The 20,442-nt window shown below is 44.2% G+C and overlaps 1 protein-coding gene across 1 annotated transcript in view; it reads left to right on the top strand.

Annotated features, from left to right (window-relative positions):
• The window catches only part of LOC126996511 (uncharacterized), a 44,857-nt gene extending 25,813 nt beyond the window's left edge, over positions 1-19,044 (top strand). The window contains exons 5-6 of the mRNA XM_050857042.1: positions 12,888-13,138; positions 15,367-19,044. Of these exons, the coding sequence (XP_050712999.1) occupies positions 12,888-13,138; positions 15,367-15,945 (830 nt within the window). The 3' untranslated portion in view covers positions 15,946-19,044. The remainder of the gene's footprint in view (positions 1-12,887; positions 13,139-15,366) is intronic.
• The last annotated feature ends 1,398 nt before the right edge of the window (positions 19,045-20,442 follow it).

Raw genomic sequence — 20,442 nt, 5'->3', positions numbered from 1 at the left:
ATGAAGGCGAGGCGATGCGACGCGACATTCCTGTGAAGTTGAAGCGTTTCACAAACAACCATCACACGAACTGTTCCCTCACCAACCCATTCCTGAAAAATATATAAGTTTGCCTCCAGTAACTCGGCTTCCGTTTTCTTTTATTCATCGCCTGCCTCAGATTATCCTTTGTTTTCTTTCTTTGCTGTTTTGTCCCTTTATTTTTCTTATCTGGCAGAATTAGTGATTTTCCTTGGTCATTTGTTTGTTTTTGTTTACCTCCAATAACTTTGCTTACGTTTTCTTTTATTCATCGACTGCCTCACATTATCCTTTGTTTTCTTTACTTCCTTTGTTCCTTTTTTTTTCTTTTTTTTTATCCTTTATTCCTTTTTTATTCCTTTTTTTCATCCCTGGTTCATATTACTTCATTTGCCGTTTTTTTTCTTTTTTAATCATATATCATATATAGTTTTCATGAATTTTCAAGTGCATATAATTTTCTCCTCTCTTTTTCATCACATCCCGCAGAGTTATCATGATTCTCCCTGAAAATTTAATGGTTTACTCGAATGCGAGACTCATTTATAAATGTTTTTTTCATCGTGTGTGCTAGTTTATGGGCTTTACCACCCGCCGAACTCAAAGGCTTCTTAACTAAGCTTTCTTCAGGCTTTCCTTGCGGCGTTCTTTCATGCACGAAGGCCAATTTTTTATGCTGTTATTCAATACTGCCCAAATGGAGCGTATTGGCTATACAGGCAGCGCCACACGTGGCCGCTCGATGAACTGTCAAAGCAGTACTTTCCATAGGAGTTCAAGTTATAGACTAGAGTGCGTCTGAGGCTGGCTTCGGGATACACCGCCTTGGTGCCGCCACCGCTAGCCAACGGCTACACACACTTCACCCCAACCCGATTTCCTGACACTACTATTTGACATGAAGAAAAACTGAGATCAGCATCGTCTTCCTGAGGAAATTCGGCATTGCACTGGAATAAATTTGTAACTGTAAAGTAAGCAAAAATATACGAAAATGAGAGTTAAGTAAAATGGTGCACAAACTTTCTCCAGCATACTTGGCTTCTAATCCTTATTGCTCGTTTTCTTTACATTGCAATATTTTTTTTTCAAGCACGGTTCGTGGTTTGGCACACTTCTGATTATGTTGGTATAGGACACGTCCCAGTGTGAACAGACTGGAAGACGATGCTGACCTCAGTTTTTCTTCATGTAAAACAGTAGCCTAGTATCAGGAAATCGGGTAGGAGTGAAGTGTGTGCAGGCGTTGGCTTGGAGCGGTGACAGCAAAAAGGCGGTGTATCCCGAAGCCAGCCACAGATGCACTCTAGTCTATAACTTGAACTCTATGCTTTGAGGGTTCACAGAGTGGCTACGTGTAGCGCTGCCTGTATAGCCAATACGGTCCATTGGTCTTGGTGGTGGTGATGGTAGTGGTGGTAGTGGTGGTGGTTGTTATGGTAGTGATAGTTTAAGTGTTAGAAATGGTCAAGATGGTTATGCCGTGGTAGTTATAGTGATGTTGGTGGTAGTCGTAGTAGTAGTAATAGTAGTAGTAGTAGTAGTAGTAGTAGTAGTAGTAGGAGCGCGCATGGTACGGTTATGGTAAAGGTGTTGATGACGAAGGCAGAACTTATGGTACTTAATGGTGGTGGTGGTGGTGATGAAGGCGGCGGTCGTGGTAGTGTTTGGTGGGTGGTGTTGACGGCAAGCAGGCAAGCAAGCAGGCAGGCTAGTAATATATTGACGATACCTGGTACTGAATGAACAGATAAATATGTTCTTGGAGTGTGTGTGTGCGGGCGTGTGTGGAGGACATGGGCTGGGAGTGGTGGTGGAGGTTGATGTTGACTGGCAGATGTTGAGAAGGGGTGATATGGGTCGAGTCACGGCCAAGGATTGTATGGTATGGAAATGTATGGATGGGAATGAGGGAAGCATAGATGTTGGAAGGCTTTGGACAGACGTTGTGTAATTGGGAGTGTATGCGAGGGGTAAAGTATGGGAGGGTGACAGGGATGCGTGCTATGACTGGGGGTTGTATGGTATGGAAATGTATGGACGGGAATGAGGGAAGCATAGATGTTGGAAGGCTTTGGACAGACGTGGTGAAATTGGGAGTGCATGGGAGGCTGATGCAACGTTGCTAGATTGTCGTTTTCAGCTTCACATTTTCCCACCCACAAAACTAACGATAACGATTTATATTTATTGCTAAAAGTGTTAATTATAGAGGGTTTTGTGCAGTCATTATGCTTTAGAAATGGGGAAATCTAGTTTGTTGAGTACGATATCGTGGCATCCCTGGGCTGATGAGATGTGTGCCATGACAGGGAGTAGCATAGCATGGGAATGAATGGGAATGTGACACGCGACTAGTTGGTGGGGGGTTTTAGACTAGAGTCGTGGTGGTGGTAGTGGTTGAGGGTGTAAGAGGAGAAAGAAGCAGGTGGGATGTACGAGAGAGCAAGACAGAGATGAGAGGCTGTAAGTCCCACCCAACCATGCCAGATTGTCGTACTCTGCCTCTTTGCCGATTTCCGACCCAAAAACTGCTTTCATCACCCAAATAACTACCTTCATATATGGTTATCGTTTAAATGGTTAATTATTGGTGTTTCTTGACAAGTTATGGGCCAGAAACCCGTAAATACGCGGCTCTGAGTACGATAATCTGGCAACCGTGGCGTGGGACATAGAGAGGAGGCGAGAGGGCATATGAATGAGAGAACGAATGGACATGGGCAGAGCTGAAGTAGTGGAGTGACAGGATGTGGTTTGAGTGGGTAGGGGACATAGGGCCATCTTTTTAAACATTTCGGCGCCCAAGCACATATATTTGACAAGGCTTTCGTAGGGGTGTGGGCATTTTCGTATGTAGTTTTATAACCCTGGTGGTAGTTTAACAAATTTTCTGCACTGGAAGGGCATGACACCGGTTAGTATGAGTTGTATTTACATTCCCTTCATCCCACAGCACCGGGAGGCTTTTTGGTGGGTCCTGGTAGTTGGCCCCGGTCTGTTCGTGTCGCGGGGAAGTTTTTATAGTACCGTGAACGTAAAGAAACACTCATAGGGACCTGCTTAGCCTCCTTTTTGGACTTTGGAAATGGTTGATGTGAGAGAAGGAAGCGTTTACGAACACCGACAATAGGAGCAACCACAACCACAACCACCACCACCAAAACCACAGCTATAACAAACACAATAACACACGTGTATTCACCCCGCCATCACCACCATCTTCACTGCAACTGCCACCGGAGAGTGCTACGATCAATTTTAAATCGACCATCATCACACCACCATCACCACCACAATCACCACCACCATAAAACAGCTCCATTTTCATCACCTACCATTACCAACAACGCCATTTACTTGCCACTAATAAAAAGATAATAAGGAAATGAGAAAAAAACTAATGAAAATGAGGCAAATATTGTCTGTTCGATGATTAAAGTTAATTAGAGATAGAGATAGATAGATAGATAGATAGAGAGAGAGAGAGAGAGAGAGAGAGAGAGAGAGAGAGAGAGAGAGAGAGAGAGAGAGAGAGAGAGAGAGAGAGTAATGGATTTCTATTAACATGAAAAAAAAAAATCAATTCATGGAATGTTCCGCTTATGAGGAGGAAGAGGAGGAAGAGGAAAGGAGGCGTAAGGAAAAGGGAAAATAAGAAAAGTAATGATGTTTTGGTCGTGTTTTTTATTTGACCCAAAAAGAAAAAAACAGCCTCAGAAAACAGGTTTATTCTTGGTCCACACACACACACACACACACACACACACACACACACACACACACACACACACCATTCCTTCACAGGTGTCAATCAATTTACCTTACGTTGTCACATGAGTAAACAGATTACGTACCGGTGTGTGTGTGTGTGTGTGTGTGTGTGTGTGTGTGTGTGTGTGTGTGTGTGTGTGTGTGTAACTTGAATTCTTTCCCTACTCTTCTTTTTCCTCCTCCTCCTCCTCCACCTCCTCCTCCTCCTCCTCCTCCAAACACACTCAACCGTCTCATTAACCTGTGGACTCAGCTGTGTACCTTCTTGTAATTAGTGGCCCCAAACCCTTGAGACACACACACACACACACACACACACACACACACACACAAGGAGGGGGAGCAAGACAAGTAATACAGGGGAGAAAAGATAGAGGGAAGGTAAGGTGAGGTTTGTTTGTTTGTGTGTGTGTGTGTGTGTGTGTGTGTGTGTGTGTGTGTGTGTGTGTGTTAAATAAAACAAATAAAATGACACCTGCAGAGATTTGAGATAGAGAGAGAGAGAGAGAGAGAGAGAGAGAGAGAGAGAGAGAGAGAGAGAGAGAGAGAGAGAGAGAGAGAGAGAGAGAGAGAGAGAAAGGTTGTTGTAATGGAGCCAAACGTTAGCGGTAGAACCAAACGTTGCCGCGGGAGCCAAAAGTTACCCCAGCAAACAAAAGTATGAGCAGAAACACCAGAAAGTGCCGCAGGAACCAACAGTTGGCGGCGCAGGAGTCAAATACTGGGAAAGCTGATGCAGGGGTCAAAAGTGGGCACAGGGTTCAAAGGTTGGCGCAGGGGTCAAAGGTTGGCGCAGGGGTCAAAGGTTGGCGCAGGGGTCAAAGGTTGGAGCCGATGGCCTCATTATAACTACTCTAAAATAATATTCTTGTTGAATATCACGCCACTGGCGTCAGAGTTACCTTCCAAAGCACATTTTGTTTCATACCCTAGTAATCCTAAGCGTAATAGTGCGCCAAGGGGTTAAAATATGAACATATAAAAGGCGAGATGGCGCCACTATAAACACTTGCCTGCGCCACAAGGGCTGAGGCCGACCACCAAGCTCCACCAAGAAAGTCTACCGGCGCCAAAGGTTAAACAAAAAACCCGCTTTATTTACGTTCAACTCCGCCTCACATTATTTTTATTTCTATTTTTTTATAGCTCTGTTTTATTAGGCATGTTTCTGAAGCCAAGGCCAAGGCCTGTTGTATTGTTTTTTCTTATCTTTTCTTCTCGTCCTCTCCAGAATGCTCCTCCTCCTCCTCGCCCTCCTCCTTTTCTAATTCTTTTCTCTCCTCCTCCTCCTCCTCCTCCAAATAAAACACTGCAAGTCCGCCTGTAAGAAAGCCAATACAATGCTTGGGTTCATATCGAGGAACTGAATAGAGTTATGTTATCCTATATCCACCTTAAAGGCATTCGCTGGTAAAGGCCCCCCCACCTGGATTCAATAATTACAGGAAAGACATTGAATTACTTGAGAGAGTACAGCGCCGCCACGAAGATGACCATCTCACTGATTTAAAGCCGAAGAGAGCGACTCTCGAGCGACTCACTCAACCACTTCAAAAAGAGAAGAGACGGACGCGGGAGGGAGACAGTCTTAACCTGAACAAGCTCAGCAACACGTTGATCACAAAACTCTCTCTTCACACGCAAAACCAACCTGAGAACAACAAAACAAAAAAAAAACAAAAACAATTCGACATCGGCAGATCATCGGCGACGAACAGGTTCGAACAGAGTTGTTCGCCACACAACAGTGTCTTCCTTGAAGTGGTTAGCGCAGAGACCATCAACTCCTTCAACCAACGCATTGATCTCATCACTTTGCTGCAGTGAACTGAACTGAAGATAGAGTAGACACAAGTGCTTTAATCCTTCCCCTGCCCACTGCTTTATTCGATCACACGGATCATCACCGAACGCAGGCACCAGCAGACTAGTAATGAGCCAACAGGCTTTCTGCTGCCTGCTAGTCCATGTTTCCATGTTTCCTCCTCCTCCTTCCAAGACGGGAGCGAGGTGACGCAAGGCAGACACGTGATACCGCCTTCCCTTACCTGCCCTTTGCCTGAATCTTGCCTCACCTTATCGGGCCACACACCTGGACACGTGACACACACACACACACACACACACACACACACTGGTAAATCAACATCATTAATAAAGTATGGCAAGCAAACATTAGTGTATCACGCACTGCAACGAACCTTATCAATAGTTGAGAGAGAGAGAGAGAGAGAGAGAGAGAGAGAGAGAGAGAGAGAGAGAGAGAGAGAGAGAGAGAGAGAGAGAGAGAGAAATTAGAAGTTATATTATCAACGTTTTAATGGACAAACTCAAGCCGTCCTTACCTTATGCTATCTCCTCCTGGCGCCTTCAGGGATTACCGCGGACACCTTCGGCCGTATACCAAGCTCTCCCTTACTAAGAAACGCACATTATCAACTAAAAGACAAATGAAAGCTTATAAACCGTTTTCTGCCTTCGTTGAACTCCATATATTGCACTTTTAAATAATTCATTCTATTCATACTTCCGCCGTACTATCACTAACAGAGAAAATGAATATGTTGGATGTTATCAATGAGCCGTATAAGCAGTTCACAGAAGGCTCTCAGGGAACGGGGCCTGGCATACTAATATTCCTGGAACGCATGTCAAGGGAATGGACGAGGAAGGGAGAGCTTGTAATTTGGGCATTTGGCGGTCCAACGGCGCGACGGGGCTGGAGAAAAAATAAGTAAATACATGAATAAACAAACATGGATCGAAAAAGACTGACATATAAATAAATAAATAACCAAATAAATGGCATGACACGTTCCTACAACACAAACATAAAAACAAATGCGGTTTCGAACGACTATTTTGATACACAGATATAGAGAGACACATAGATAAAGGTATATGATTACACAAATAGATTGAAAATATACTCAATTAACAAAAGACCATATACACAAATAACATATATACTACATGAAAATAAATGCGGCTTCAGAACGATACTTGAATACACAAATACTGAAAGAAACAGATGAATAAATAGACTATTAATTTTGTATACAGAGAAGGAGACGGCTCAGGAGAAAGAAAATAGTGAGAGGAATAAAAAAAAAGTCCGAAAATAACTTCCAGACAGACATAGGGCAAAAGAAGAATTGAAATGGTCCCTCTAAGCGAGAAAAATGAGAAAAAATCATCACTCACACAAACCGTTTCATAATATATATCAAAGCATTTGTGATCAGATTATGTATCATCTATTTTGGGGGGATTTATATCATGGTACAATTTTGGCCCGTCGCTGCTACACGGTAAAGCCACAAATTTGGCCCGTCGCTGCTACACGGTAAAGCCACAAATTTGGCCCGTCGCTGCTACACGGTAAAGCCACAAATTTGGCCCGTCGCTGCTACACGGTAAAGCCACAAATTTGGCCCGTCGCTGCTACACGGTAAAGCCACAAATTTGGCCCGTCGCTGCTACCGGGTTTTAAGAATTTGGAAAAAGCGTCTCGTCTCAAGGAAGTGGTACGATATAGCTTCTCGTTAGTCGGTCGAAGAGGAGAAAGAAGAGAGTCTGATTGCCTTCCAGCTTTACTTATATTGATGAAAACACGCGTGGTCAGGTATAAGAGGTGCTTAGAATCTCTGCTGGAAGAGGAGAGAGAAGAAATAGAACATAAGAACAACAGGACATAAGAACATTCAAGAGGCCAGTAGGTTTATGCAAGTAGGAGCAGTAAGTAGCGAGCTTTTTTTTCATTATTGTTTTTTTTACGCCCTTGAACTGTCTCCTCTGCTGTAAAAAAAAGAAAAGGCAGCTCCTGTGGACATAACATCACTATCCATGAATTTATCTAATCTTTTTAATGTGTCTATCGTGTTGGCACTCACTACATGGGTGCCAAGTCTGTTCCCCTCATCCACCACTCGATTAGTAAGCCAATTTTTGTCTATGTCTTTGCTGAATCTGAATTTAATTAACTTAAAACGATTGCTACGTGTCCTACCTGGCTCTTTTACAACCAAAACCCAAATGTGTCTTATCCTGTTGACATTCACTAGATAACTGTCCAGCCCGTTCCACTCAGGGTTAGAATGCCTTTCAGATCTACTTATATTCACTTAAACACACGTGAACTCGGGTGTGAGAGGTGTTAAGTAGCCCTGTTGAAATTAAGACATGTTTGAAGCCGCTCGCATCCCAAGGCCCAGTGAACAGCGGCAGCCTTGAGGAGGGAGGAAGGGGGGAGGGCGGGAGAGGGGCAAGGACGAATTAGATATATAACATTCCAGGAAGAAAGTTCAAGACGTGGCTCCTCCTCCTATCCGAGAATCCCTCAACACACACACAATCATGCAATAAATATACTATGACTTCATCTCTCTTTCTTTGTATCTGTGTCGGTCTCTTTCTGTTCTCTCGATTTTTTTTTTCCGTGAATTCAGTCAGTTTGCTTTCTTTGAGTTCTTCCTTCCTTCCTTCCTTCTCTACTTCTATCATTCTTTTCCTACCTTCATTCCTTCTTTCGTTTCCTTCCTTCCTTCTTCTTTCCTGCTTTCAGTAATTTCCTTCCTTCATTACTTTTATTTTATTTTCTTTCCTTCCTTCCTTCCTTCCTTCTCTACTTCTATCATTCTTTTCCTACCTTCATTCCTTCTTTCTTTTCCTTCCTTCCTTCTTCTTTCCTGCTTTCAGTAATTTCCTTCCTTCATTACTTTTTTTTAATTTTCTTTCCTTCCTTCCTTCCTTCTCTACTTCTATCATTCTTTTCCTACCTTCATTCCTTCTTTCTTTTCCTTCCTTCCTTCTTTTTTCCTGCTTTCAGTAATTTCCTTCCTTCATTACTTTTTTTAATTTTCTTTCCTTCCTTCCTTCCCTCTCTTCTTCTATTAATCTTTTCTTACCCTCGTTCCTTCTTTCTTTACCTTCCTTCCTTCTTTCCTTCTTTAAAAAATTCCTTCCTTCATTGCTTTTTTTATTTTCTTTCCTTCCTTCCTTCCCTCTCTTCTTCTATTAATCTTTTCCTATCCTCATTCTTTCTTTCTTTACCTTCCTTCCTTCTTTCCTTCTTTCAGTAATTTTCTTCCTTCATTACTTTTCTTCACCTACCTCCCTTCCTTCTCTCCTTTCAATAGTTTCCTTTCTACACTACTTCTTTATTTTCCTTCTTCCTTCCTTCAATCAATCTTTTCCTATCTTCATTCCTTCTTTCTTTTCCTTCCTCCCTCCCTCCATCATTCCTTATTTCACTTCTTTCTTTTTCTTTTTCCTTCTTTCTTTTTCTTCCTTCCTTCCTTTATCCATGCACGCTTCCATCTCTCAAACTGTCCTTCATCTCGCAAGCAATCTCTTTTTCTTCCTTCCATCCTTTTTTTCTCCCTTCTTCCCTCCTTTCTTTCCTTCAGTCACATACAATTGAACCAAAGGAAGACACAAAGGAACCAAATCACAAAGGAGTTGAGACACTTGCTTAAGAAAAAGGAACAGAATGGGAGCTGCTATTTATCTTTCCTTTACTTCGACTTTTTACTCTCTCTCTCTCTCTCTCTCTCTCTCTCTCTCTCTCTCTCTCTCTCTCTCTCTCTCTCCTTCCCTATATCTCCTTCCACTTTCATTTATTCTCTTCTTTTTTTCTTCCTTTCATCCACACCCTTTTTACCATTCCTTCCCTTCCATTACATCTTCTTTCCTTCTTCCCCTCTTCTCTTCATTCTTCTATCCTCTTGTTCCCTCCTTACACACTTCCTATTCCGCGTTCCTTCCTTCTCTTCCCCTCCACTCTTCTTTTTTCTCTCCTTTCATTCTTTTCACTCAAATTCATCTCACTCGCATCTCTCCTCCCTTCCCTTCCTCTCCCTTCGATTCCCTCCCCTTCCCTTCCCTTCCTTCCCTTCCCCTTCCTTCGTCTCCTTTCTCCCTCCCCCCCTGCTGGAGATACAAAGGTCGAGGTATAAATTATTACTCGTGGGGTCTTACAAAACCTGCACGTGACTCTCCAACCATGGCCACTGACGGAAGAAGAGGAAGAGGAGAGGGGGGGGGGGGGAGAGAAAGTAAAGGAAGTGGATGGGAGAGGAAGTGAGAGAGGAGGTAGAGGGAAAGGAGGAAGAGGAGGCGAGGAAAAAGAAGTGAAGATGGTGGAGAGGAGAGGGTGAAGGAGGAAGGGGAGGGGGTGAAATGAGGATGTGAGGAAAGAAGGTGAAGGGGAGGAAGTGAAGGAGAAGGAGGAGGAGGAGGTAGAGAGAAGGGAGGAGGAGTAGTAGTAGTAGTAGTAGTAGTAGTAGTAGGAGGAGGAGGAGGAGGAGGAGGAGATAAAGTAAAGGGAATGAAGGGAGGTGAAGGAAATAGTACTTAAAGGTAGTGGAAGAAAGTGGATTATGTGGAGTAGTGGAAGGAGGAGGAAGTGGGGAAGATGGAAGAGGAGGAGATAAATGAGGTGGATGTAGTGAAAGAAGATAATGTGGAGTAGTGGAAGGAGGAGGAAGTGGGGAAGATGGAAGTGGAGGAGAAGATAAATGAGGTGGATGTAGTGAAAGAAGATAATGTGGAGTAGTGGAAGGAGGAGGAAGTGGGGAAGATGGAAGTGGAGAAGATAAATGAGGTGGATGTAGTGAAAGAAGATAATGTGGAGTAGTGAAAGGAGGAGGAAGTGGGGAAGATGGAAGTGGAGAAGATAAATGAGGTGGATGTAGTGAAGGGAGATAAAGTGGAGGAGATAGATGAGGTTTAGGAAGTGGAAGAACGTGGGATATGGGAAGAAAGTGGCATATGGGTACACACACACACACACACACACACACACACACACACACACACACACACACACACACATCGTCCGTCAGTACACGTGGCCTTCCCGGGTCGTCCCAGCAGCAGCCCCTGAATAAGTAAACCTCGGTGAGCTCTCTTCCACCCCCCCTCGAAAGGTCAGCCCGAATTCCTGGCGTGTGGCGACCCGCAGCGAGTGGCGGAGGTACGCGGCGACGCAACAGGAGAAAGTGTGTGTGTGTGTGTGTGTGTGTGTGTGTGTGTGTGTGTGTGTGTGTGTGTGTGTGTGTGTGTGTGTTCCCAAATCCCACATTCTTCCACTTCCTAAACCTCATATATCTCCTCCATTTTATCTCCTTTCACTACATCCACCTCATTTATCTTCTCCTCCTCTTCCATCTTCCCCACTTCCTCCTCCTTCCACTACTCCACATCCTCCACTTTCTTCCGCTACCTCTAACTACCATTTCCTTGATCTCCCTTCACTCTCTCTACTTATCTCCTTCTCCCCTCCTCCTCCTACTACTTCTACTACTCTTTCTCCTTTCTCTCTCTCCCCTAACCCCCCTCTCAAGAAACGCTGCAGACTCCTCTGTTACGATATATAGGACTGCCTTTTCTACTTCGCCTTCGGGTTTAGCTTTTTCTTGTCTGTCCCCAATCCATGCTTTATGATCCCACCATGTTTATGAATCCCTTGGAAACATTGCAAGTATAAGTCTGTAGACCACTAGATACCACGGTGTATAGGTCTGTCTTTACTATTTCGCCTTTGAATTTAGCTTAGTCTGATCAAGGTTCTCCCAGTCGATTTTTCATGTTCTCACTATATTCATGAAAGGCTGTGAATCCCTTTAAATCACAGTCAATTGGGTTGTAGATCACTATAATCCGCTGTATATTAGTCTGTATTTGCGGCTCCTCCTTCGAACTTATATATGTCTGGTCATATTCTCATTATATTTGGGAGAGGGTGTGAATAACTTGAAATTACTGTAAATAAGGCTATAGACCGTCATAAACCGCGGTACATAAGAATCAGTTTAATTCTACGGACAATGCAACCCAGAATTGAGTTACCAGACCAAACCAACCAACGAATTAAAAAAAAATAACGGTATATACATAAGTCGGTTTGATTCTACGGACAATGCAACCCAGAATTGAGTTACCAGACCAAACCAACCAACGAATTCAATAAAAAAGAAAACTTAACTCTCACCCCACCCTAAAAAAATCAACCAGTTCATCCCTTGCCCCCCCCCCCTAGAAAAAAAAATCTACATTCCTCGGACAATGCAACCCAGAAATCAGTTATCAGACCACACCAATCTACGAATTCAATAAGGAGAAAAATAACTCGCCCCCACCCTAAAAAAATCAATCAGTTCATCCCTTCCCCTCCCCTAAAAAAAAAACATCTACATTCTACGGAAAATGCAGTTATCAGACCACACCAATCCACGAATTCACTAAGGAAAAAAAATAACTCACCCCATCCTAAAGATATCAACCAGTTCATCCCTCCCCTTCTAAAAAAAACATACCTTAACTAAAATCACTCAACACATAATCAGATACCCAACCTAGGAAGAGAAACTAAACCAAACAAGGCTTTACTAACTCCCCTTAAGGACTTCTCAGCATCCCCCTTCACCCTAAAAAGGCAAGACGTCCATCCCTCTCCCTGAATTAGACTAGAACAAAACCACTCTATATTAATCCCTCATACTTCCTTCCTTGCTCTCATTTGCTGATTCTACTCGGCTTCTGCACGTTCTACCTTCCTTAAACTTCTCCCTGAATTAGACTAGAACAAAACCACTCTACATTAATCCCTCATCCTTCCTTCCTTGCTCTCATTTGCTGATTCCACTCGGCTTCTACACATTCTACCTTCCTTAAACTTCTCCCTGAATTAGACTAGAACAAAACCACTCTACATTAATCCCTCATCCTTCCTTCCTTGCTCTCATTTGCTGATTCTACTCGGCTTCTACACGTTCTACCTTCCTTAAACTTCCATACGAACAGTAACACTTCATTTTTCCCTTCTTCCCCAGACTCGTCGATCCCAGGGGTCAACACTCCCATTTCTCTCACGCAGTCCTTCCGGCAGCCTCTCAACTTCTAACCCGTAACATCATTTCATTCTTCCTTCCTTCCTTCTCTAGACACAAAGTTCCCAGGGGCCAACACGCGTCCATCTCCCGCAAGCAGTACTTTCACGAGTCACCAAACTGATAATCCGACTTGCTGTTAATTCTCCTCTTCCTTCTAACCCATAGCACCACTCCATTCTTCTTTCCTTCCTTCCTCAGACACGCTGTTCCCAGGGGCCAATACGTCCATCTCCCTCACGCAGTACTTCCGCCAGCCGCTCAACTGCCAATTCGACCTGAGCTTCTACCCTTTTGACGTCCACCTTTGCGAGCTCCCTCTTGTGCTGCTGCCCCACGAGAGCCGCCACGCCAAGCTCGTCACCGGAACCAACAGCGCCAAGTTCACGGGGCTCAAAGGACTGACAGACTTCGAGATTGAGGAGTTTAAATTGAAACTCCAAGACGCGCAGGTGAGTAAAGGAGGGAAGGAGTGAGGGAGTGGGTTTGGGAGGGATAAAGGGTGGGAGTGTTGGAGAGAGGAAGGGGTGGGAGCGAGGGAGGGAGAGGATGGGTGAGGGTGGGTGAAGGAGGGAGGGAGGGGTGGATGTGTTGGAGAGAAGGTACGGAAGTGAGGGAAGAAAGAAGAGAGGGAGGTAAAAAGGGAAGCATTGGAGGAAGGGATGGAATGGGGAAGCGAGCGAGGGAGTGAGTGTATGAATATAACTAGAAAAAAAATTAGAGTAAATAAGAAAGAGGGCGAGTGAAGATGAGTATATGAAAATGAGGAAGAAGGCGAGTGAAGCGAGTAAGAGTGAAGAGGGTAAGAGCGAGTAAGAGGAAGAGTAAGAGGAAGAGGGCGAGTGAAGCGAGTGAAGATGAGTATATGAAAAGGAGGAAGAGGGCGAGTGAAGATGAGTATATGAAAATGAGGAAGAAAGAAGCGAGTAAACGAGTGATTACAAAAAAAGGAAGATGAGTGAGTAAGAACGAGTGAGTAAGCAAGAGATAATAGTAAAAAAAAAGATAATAAAAGAAACATTATATAAATAAAACATATAGTAAAAGGATGAGTAGGCAAAACGGAGTACAAAAAACGGTGAGTCAGTCAGCAGGTGTGCGAGTCATGACAGTCGATGAGTCACGGACTGCACCCCTTAACATTTAGCGTAGTCTTCCGACCTGACAACTTAAAAAAATAAATAAAAAGTGTGTGTCGATTACAAACTGGCTCGGCTAAAGGTGACTGCGCATTACAAACTGGCACTGCAAAGGATGACTGTGAATGTATAAAAAAAAAAAAAAAAAAAAAAAAAAAAAAAAAAATCTTCCTTGTACAGCTACTTCAGATGTCTATGTCGTGCCAACTTAAACAAACGAACAAACACACGAACTTCGGTATACGTACTAAAACATAATGCAATACGATACAACGAATATGACAGAAAAATAGTTCGGCAGGTAGAATAAAACTTGCGTATTCCTCCATATTTCATAAGCTACATAACGTTTTCTCGACAAAGCATAAAGTAATGACATCAATAAGTATAATAGTGATACTACTTCTACTACTACTACTACTACTACTACTACTAATACTAATAATAATAATAATCAGCGTAGTCACTGAGCTCAATCTAATTGCATGACTAATAGGTACAGGTGAAGGCTAGTCCTGGTTCTGAGCGGTTAAGTTCTTGTCGCAGGCGAAGTTACGCAAAGAGAAACTACATTCCAAGCGTTAGGGTGAAATCTCCATAACTTCGCGAACCAGGAGAGCTTACGCGAAAGCTGTCTTGCGAACCTGAAGGTGAAAATCTCATTCCTTGAGTTCGCAAAGCAGGTGAAGTTACACAAAGAAAAACTACGGTACATTCCAAGCGTTAGGGTGAGCTCTCCATAACTTCGCTAACCAGGAGAGCTTACGCGAAAGTTGTCGTGCGAACCTGAAGGTGAAAATCTCCTTCCTTGAGTTCGCAAAGCAGGTGAAGTAACGCAAAATTCTCGCAGGCGAAGTTGCGTCGAGGCATTCACGCAGTGCTCTTTTGTGTTCCTGATGTTTAATGCAAAGTCTTGGTCACCGGTGCGCCGCTCATTAATCCATTCAATACACTGCTTGGCCGGCGGCGAGCAGCGGGAAGCCGGTGATATTGACTTTCGCGACGGGGGTTGCTAGGAGCGCACACACACACACACACACACACACACACACACACACACACACACACACATACACATACACAAATAAACACAAACCCACCTAGTCACGTCACTATAGATTGTGTGCAGTGTGTGTGTGTGTGTGTGTGTGTGTGTGTGTGTGTGTGTCGGGGGCTGGAAGTGTATGATAAGGGGGCAGGGGGTGAAGGAGGGGGGTGGGGGGTGATGTGCCAAGGTTGTCAGCACCCATTGGAAAGGTCTTCAGAAGGTGCTGGGGGTGAATAATGGGGGTGTGAGGGTTACTTCTCAAGGACTCGGTGACATTTCCGGACCAGGAGACAAATGAAGAGGACCGTTGGGTAGAGGGAATCGGGGCAGGCCAGGGTAGGGAAGGACAGTCCGGGGCAGAACAAGATCTTTTTCTCTTCCTCTTTTCCTCCTCCCTATCTTCGTCCTCTTCCATTTGTCCAGCGTTTTTCTCTCCGGCATATGACCACAGATGTTGCGCCGACTAAACGAAACTTTCCAACTTTCTCTGCAGCTCGGGGGTCGCCAGCACAGCGGCGTGGTACTGCAAGTCCGCCTGGCGCGCCGCTCCGCCTTCACGGTGCTGGCGGTGTACCTTCCGTCTTTCATCCTCCTCGTGGTCAGCACCGGATCCCTCTGGGTGTCGCACACGTCCCCGGCGCGGCTGGTGCTGAGCTGCGGCGTGGTGGGGGCCTTCCTCATGCTGTGGGTGCTCACTGCCCTCACCAGCCCAGCCTCGGGGAAGGTGAAGGCCGTGGACGCCTGGCTCTGCTTCTGCACCATGCACACGCTCCTACACGTCATGCTGCACGTGCTACTTGAGGTCTTCGCGTCGCATGATGGTGTCTCCGTGCCGCCGCTGTTCTCCCGCGTGGCGTCGAGGGCGGCGTCACGCACTCGGGAGGTGAAGCCCATCGAGACGGTGAGCATCTACGACAGTCTGATGCTGCGCGTGCCCGAGGACAACAACACGTGGACCGTCAACTACTGGATCTCCTTCATCGCCAGGGTCGTGTCCCCCTCCCTCATTTTCTTCTTCAACGTCTGCTATTGGCCCTTCGTCTTCTACTTCAGTACGGACATAACGGAATAACGACGCCCCCCCCACACCTGCAATACACTCCGCACTTTGTAATAGCTTTAGTCTTTCGTGCGAGAATTCACAATAACAAACGGTGCAAGGTGGTAGTAGCGGCCCCGTCCAAGACTTCTGTACAAAGGTGTCTATTTTTGTACCGTTTCCACCCACCGTTGCTCAGGTAAATGTGTACTAGTGGACATATAGCGACAGAGATGGGCAGCTTTTGATAACCCTCTTCCCCTTTCGCCCACCCCATCCCCCTTTCAGGATTATTTTCTTAGCGCCCCATTCCACCGCCTCCTCCCACTCTTCTCACTGTTCCATCACCCCATCCCTCTTCATTGTAAGTTTTTCAGAGCTCCGTTCCCGCCGTCCCTCCTCCTCCTCCCCTTCCTAATCCTCCCTGCAAAACTATTACTCCATCGCTCTTCGTAATAAGTTCCTCAGCGTTCCATTCCCCTCGCCACTCCAACCCTTCTCCTCCCTGCATCAACATCACCACCCCATCCCTCTTCATGATAAATCTTTCAGTCTCCCATTTCGTCCACTTCCTCATTTTCCTCCTTCCTGAAACACCAGCACATCTTTCCCCCCTCCCCTCCCCCCTCGTCATTTACTCCCTCACTGCACGAACTCAAGTGAGCCTCGTCAACGCTCCTCATTTGGCCCGTATCCTCAGACCCTTCGCCTCTCACATCAACTATTGCCAAAGTACAAAAAGGTGATTAATAGGGTTTTCAAGAGTTTTTTTTTCACGTTCATGATACAGAAAAAGGGTCAGACTACCACCAGGGTCATTGAACTACCCCTGGAAATGCCCAAAACGCCTACGGAAGCCTTGTCAAATATGTGGACTTAGACGCGGCCCTTTGTCTCACTGTGTCTCCTTCTCTAGATGCAATACTTATCTCTGTAGCCATCTGTCCGTACCATAACATACTCGTAAATCCGTCTACCTATATATGTCTATCTATCTATCCGTCAATTCATGTCCTTCGTGACTGTTCGCTGTCCAATCACTTTTTCGTCGGATCTGAAACTTTTTTTATATTTTGTGTTGGTTTTTTGTATGCAAGGTTACGGGACCAGTTGTTATATTAAGGAAAGTAGTACATAGCCTCGCCATGGACACACACACATACACACACACACACACACACACACACACGCACTTCTCATATATTTATTCAAATCAAAGAGCGCGACTGCAACCTTGAAACCAACCATAACATCAACACTAATAATAATAGTAATAACAATAATGTATGACGATGTATAGACATGTATATAACGAGTCCTCGCAATAATACAATAAGTTCACCCCCCACCAACCCTCTATCCGTGTCCCTCTTCCTCCCTCCCTCCTCCTCTCTCCTCTTCGCCGCAAGTTATTTGGAAAGAAATCAAGGAAAAAAAGAAAACTTAGCACGCACAAATCTATTCAGGGAACATGAGAGGAGGAGGAAGGAAGGGAGGAATGGGGTAGACAGAAGAGGCGGAAAAGAGGAGGAGGATAAGGGAAAGAGAAGGAAAAAGACAAGGGAGGATGCAGGAAGGGAGAGGAAGGTATTAAAATGAGAAACACTAACGAAGCAAAATGAGTCTTGCACACACACACACACACCCACACCCACCCACACACACTTAGGTTTAGAGCGATGAATGTTTTTTATGTAATTAGATCTAGTCATCGAATGTGTGAACTCTTAACGACCACGAGAAAACCGCAAAACACAGACCTTACAACACCTCTGCCGAGACCTTTTGTAACTTGTCCTGTGATGCAACAAACTCCCTGCCGAGACTAGTGATGATGGCGGTAATCAGAGAATATCTATTGCACCCTTCAAGACTGTGAGGAAAACTTAACATGAAGCCTTAATACAACACTCTCAGTATCTTTGCAACTTGTCCTGTGATGCAACAAACTCCCTGCCGAGTACAATGACGATGACGGTAATCTGAAACACCGTTGCCAGATTATCGTACCCAGAGCATAGTATTTATCGGTTTCTGACGCCTAATTATTGCCAAGAAACATCAGGAATTAACTATTTTAACGATAACTATGAATAAATCTCGTTATTGGGGCCCAGGAGACAGTTTTGGGGTCAGAAATCGATAAAAATAAGAGGCTGAGTACGACAATCTGGTAACATTGATCCGAAAATATCTAACGAATCCTTTAATACTCTGAGGGAACCTCAAGACGAGGACTTAACACAACGCCCTCTCTGGACCTTTGCAACGAACTTCCTGCCGAGTACAATGACGATGACGGTAATCTGAGAATATCTAACGAATCCTTTTATACTCTGAGGGAACTTTTAACACAACGCCCTCTCTGGACCTTTGCAACTTGTCCATTGATGCAACGAACTTCCTGCCGAGTACAATGACGATGACGGTAATCTGAAAATATCTAACGAATCCATTAATACTCTGAGGGAACCTTAGGACAACGCCCTCTCTGGACCTTTGCAACTTGTTCTGTGATGCAACAAACTTCCTGGAGAGACTATTGAAGGGGTGGCATAACCAGAACAACACATAATGATTCTCAGTGATGGGCGGCCGAGAGCGGAAGGTCACGTCTTGTTAAAATATTCAGAGGGACATTTGTGCTTCTTCTTCCTCCTTGTAAAGTCGCCTCGAACTGTGTGTGTGTGTGTGTGTGTGTGTGTGTGTGTGTGTGTGTGTGTGTGTGTGTGTGTGTGTGTGTGTCACTTAGGGGGTTGATGTTTTAGATGTTTCTCGTTTTGTTTTGAGGCAGGACTTCAAACTTTTATTATTGGCTCGTTTTAATGTGGTTTACTAATTAAGGGAGACGCGGCAAGGATGTGTTAGGTTAAGAATAGCAAGACAAAACACACACACACACACACACACACACACACACACACACACACACACACACACACACCGCTACATAAGGGGGCTGGTCCCTCTCGTTGCCCCCCACTTAAAGGGTTGAGAAGTGGCGACTGCATGCAATAAAGGTGGTGATGTAAGTGGTGGTGATGGTGGTGGCGGTGACGGCGACCAAGTCATATCAAACTATACTCACTGATCTCTCATGACTTGTAAATATAAATTGTAATAAAGCTGTAAGTCACAACACACCTCACGTTTTACTGTATATCTCTTTGCGTGTGTGTGTGTGTGTGTGTGTGTGTGTGTGTGTGTGTGATTGACGGGTAAATGAACTGACCTGGCCCAATCTATATTATCTGCCTGCATCTCTCTCTCTCTCTCTCTCTCTCTCTCTCTCTCTCTCTCTCTCTCTCTCTCTCTCTCTCTCTCTCTCTCTCTCTCTCTCTCATCCATCACGGGCTAGACAAAAACATTCCCCTGCAAGAAGCTCAAGCGAGTCACTGATAATTATTGGCAGCTTCTCAGAATCGCAAATGATGGACGATGTGATATGGATTTCCTCGAGGATGACTTGCTGCTTACAATAGGCCCCGAGCATAAAGGTTTTGCCGAGAATGTGTTAATAATTCATAAGTTACGTAATGAACCGAGGCGGATAAGGACAGAAGGAATGTTAAGGGAATCAATGTACATTTATCTTTGGTGACCTTGAAAGACAACGACGAAATAAAGGTCCATTATTTATTTTACTCGCTCTTTGGTTACCTTATGTTTACCACGAAGAAAGAGAAGGGCAGGATGGCATTAACGCTACGAAATAAATGCAATCTCAACTTCTTTGACTTTCATGAAACATTCCAGAGCAGATGAAACTAATGTCATCCATCTCTTGCAGACTTCTTATGTTTTTACTTGAACAACGGAGAAAGATTGGGAAGGTACGTACGAAATCAATGCATATTTAATTTCCTTTCACCTTAAAATCAATACCATTACCTCGTGAAGTGTTGTATGTAAAGCAAATTAATGTCACCCATCTCTTGCGGACTTCTTATGTTTTTACTTGAGCAACGGAGAAAGATAGGGAAGGTAGGTACGAAATCAATGCATAATTAACTTCCTTTCACCTTAAAAACAATAACATTACCTTGTGAAGTGTTGTATGTATAGCAAATTAATGTCACCCATCTCTTGCGGACTTCTTATGTTTTTACTTGAACAACGGAGAAAGAAAGGGAAGGTAAGTACGAAATCAATGCATATTTAACTTCCTTCCACCTTAAAAACAATAACATTACCTCGTAAAGTCTTGTATATATAGCAAATTAATGTCACCCATCTCTTGCAGACTTCTTATGTTTTTACTTGAACAACGGAGAAAGAAAGGGAAGGTAGGTACGAAATCAATGCATATTTAACTTCCTTCCACCTTAAAAACAATAACATTTTCTCGTAAAGTCTTGTATATATAGCAAATTAATGTCGACCATCTCTTGAAGACCACTCTGTTTTTAACTGTAACAACGGAGAAAGAAAAGAAGGAATGTAGGTACGAAATCAGTGCATATATTTATCTTCTGTCCACCTTAAAAACAATAACATTATCTCGTAAAGTGTTGTATATATTGCAAATTA

The sequence above is a fragment of the Eriocheir sinensis genome, chromosome 10 (assembly GCF_024679095.1).
Source record: "Eriocheir sinensis breed Jianghai 21 chromosome 10, ASM2467909v1, whole genome shotgun sequence".
Classification (NCBI taxonomy): domain Eukaryota; kingdom Metazoa; phylum Arthropoda; class Malacostraca; order Decapoda; family Varunidae; genus Eriocheir; species Eriocheir sinensis.
Note: the sequence above shows the minus strand (reverse complement) of the source record. Positions and strands in the feature narration are given on the sequence as shown.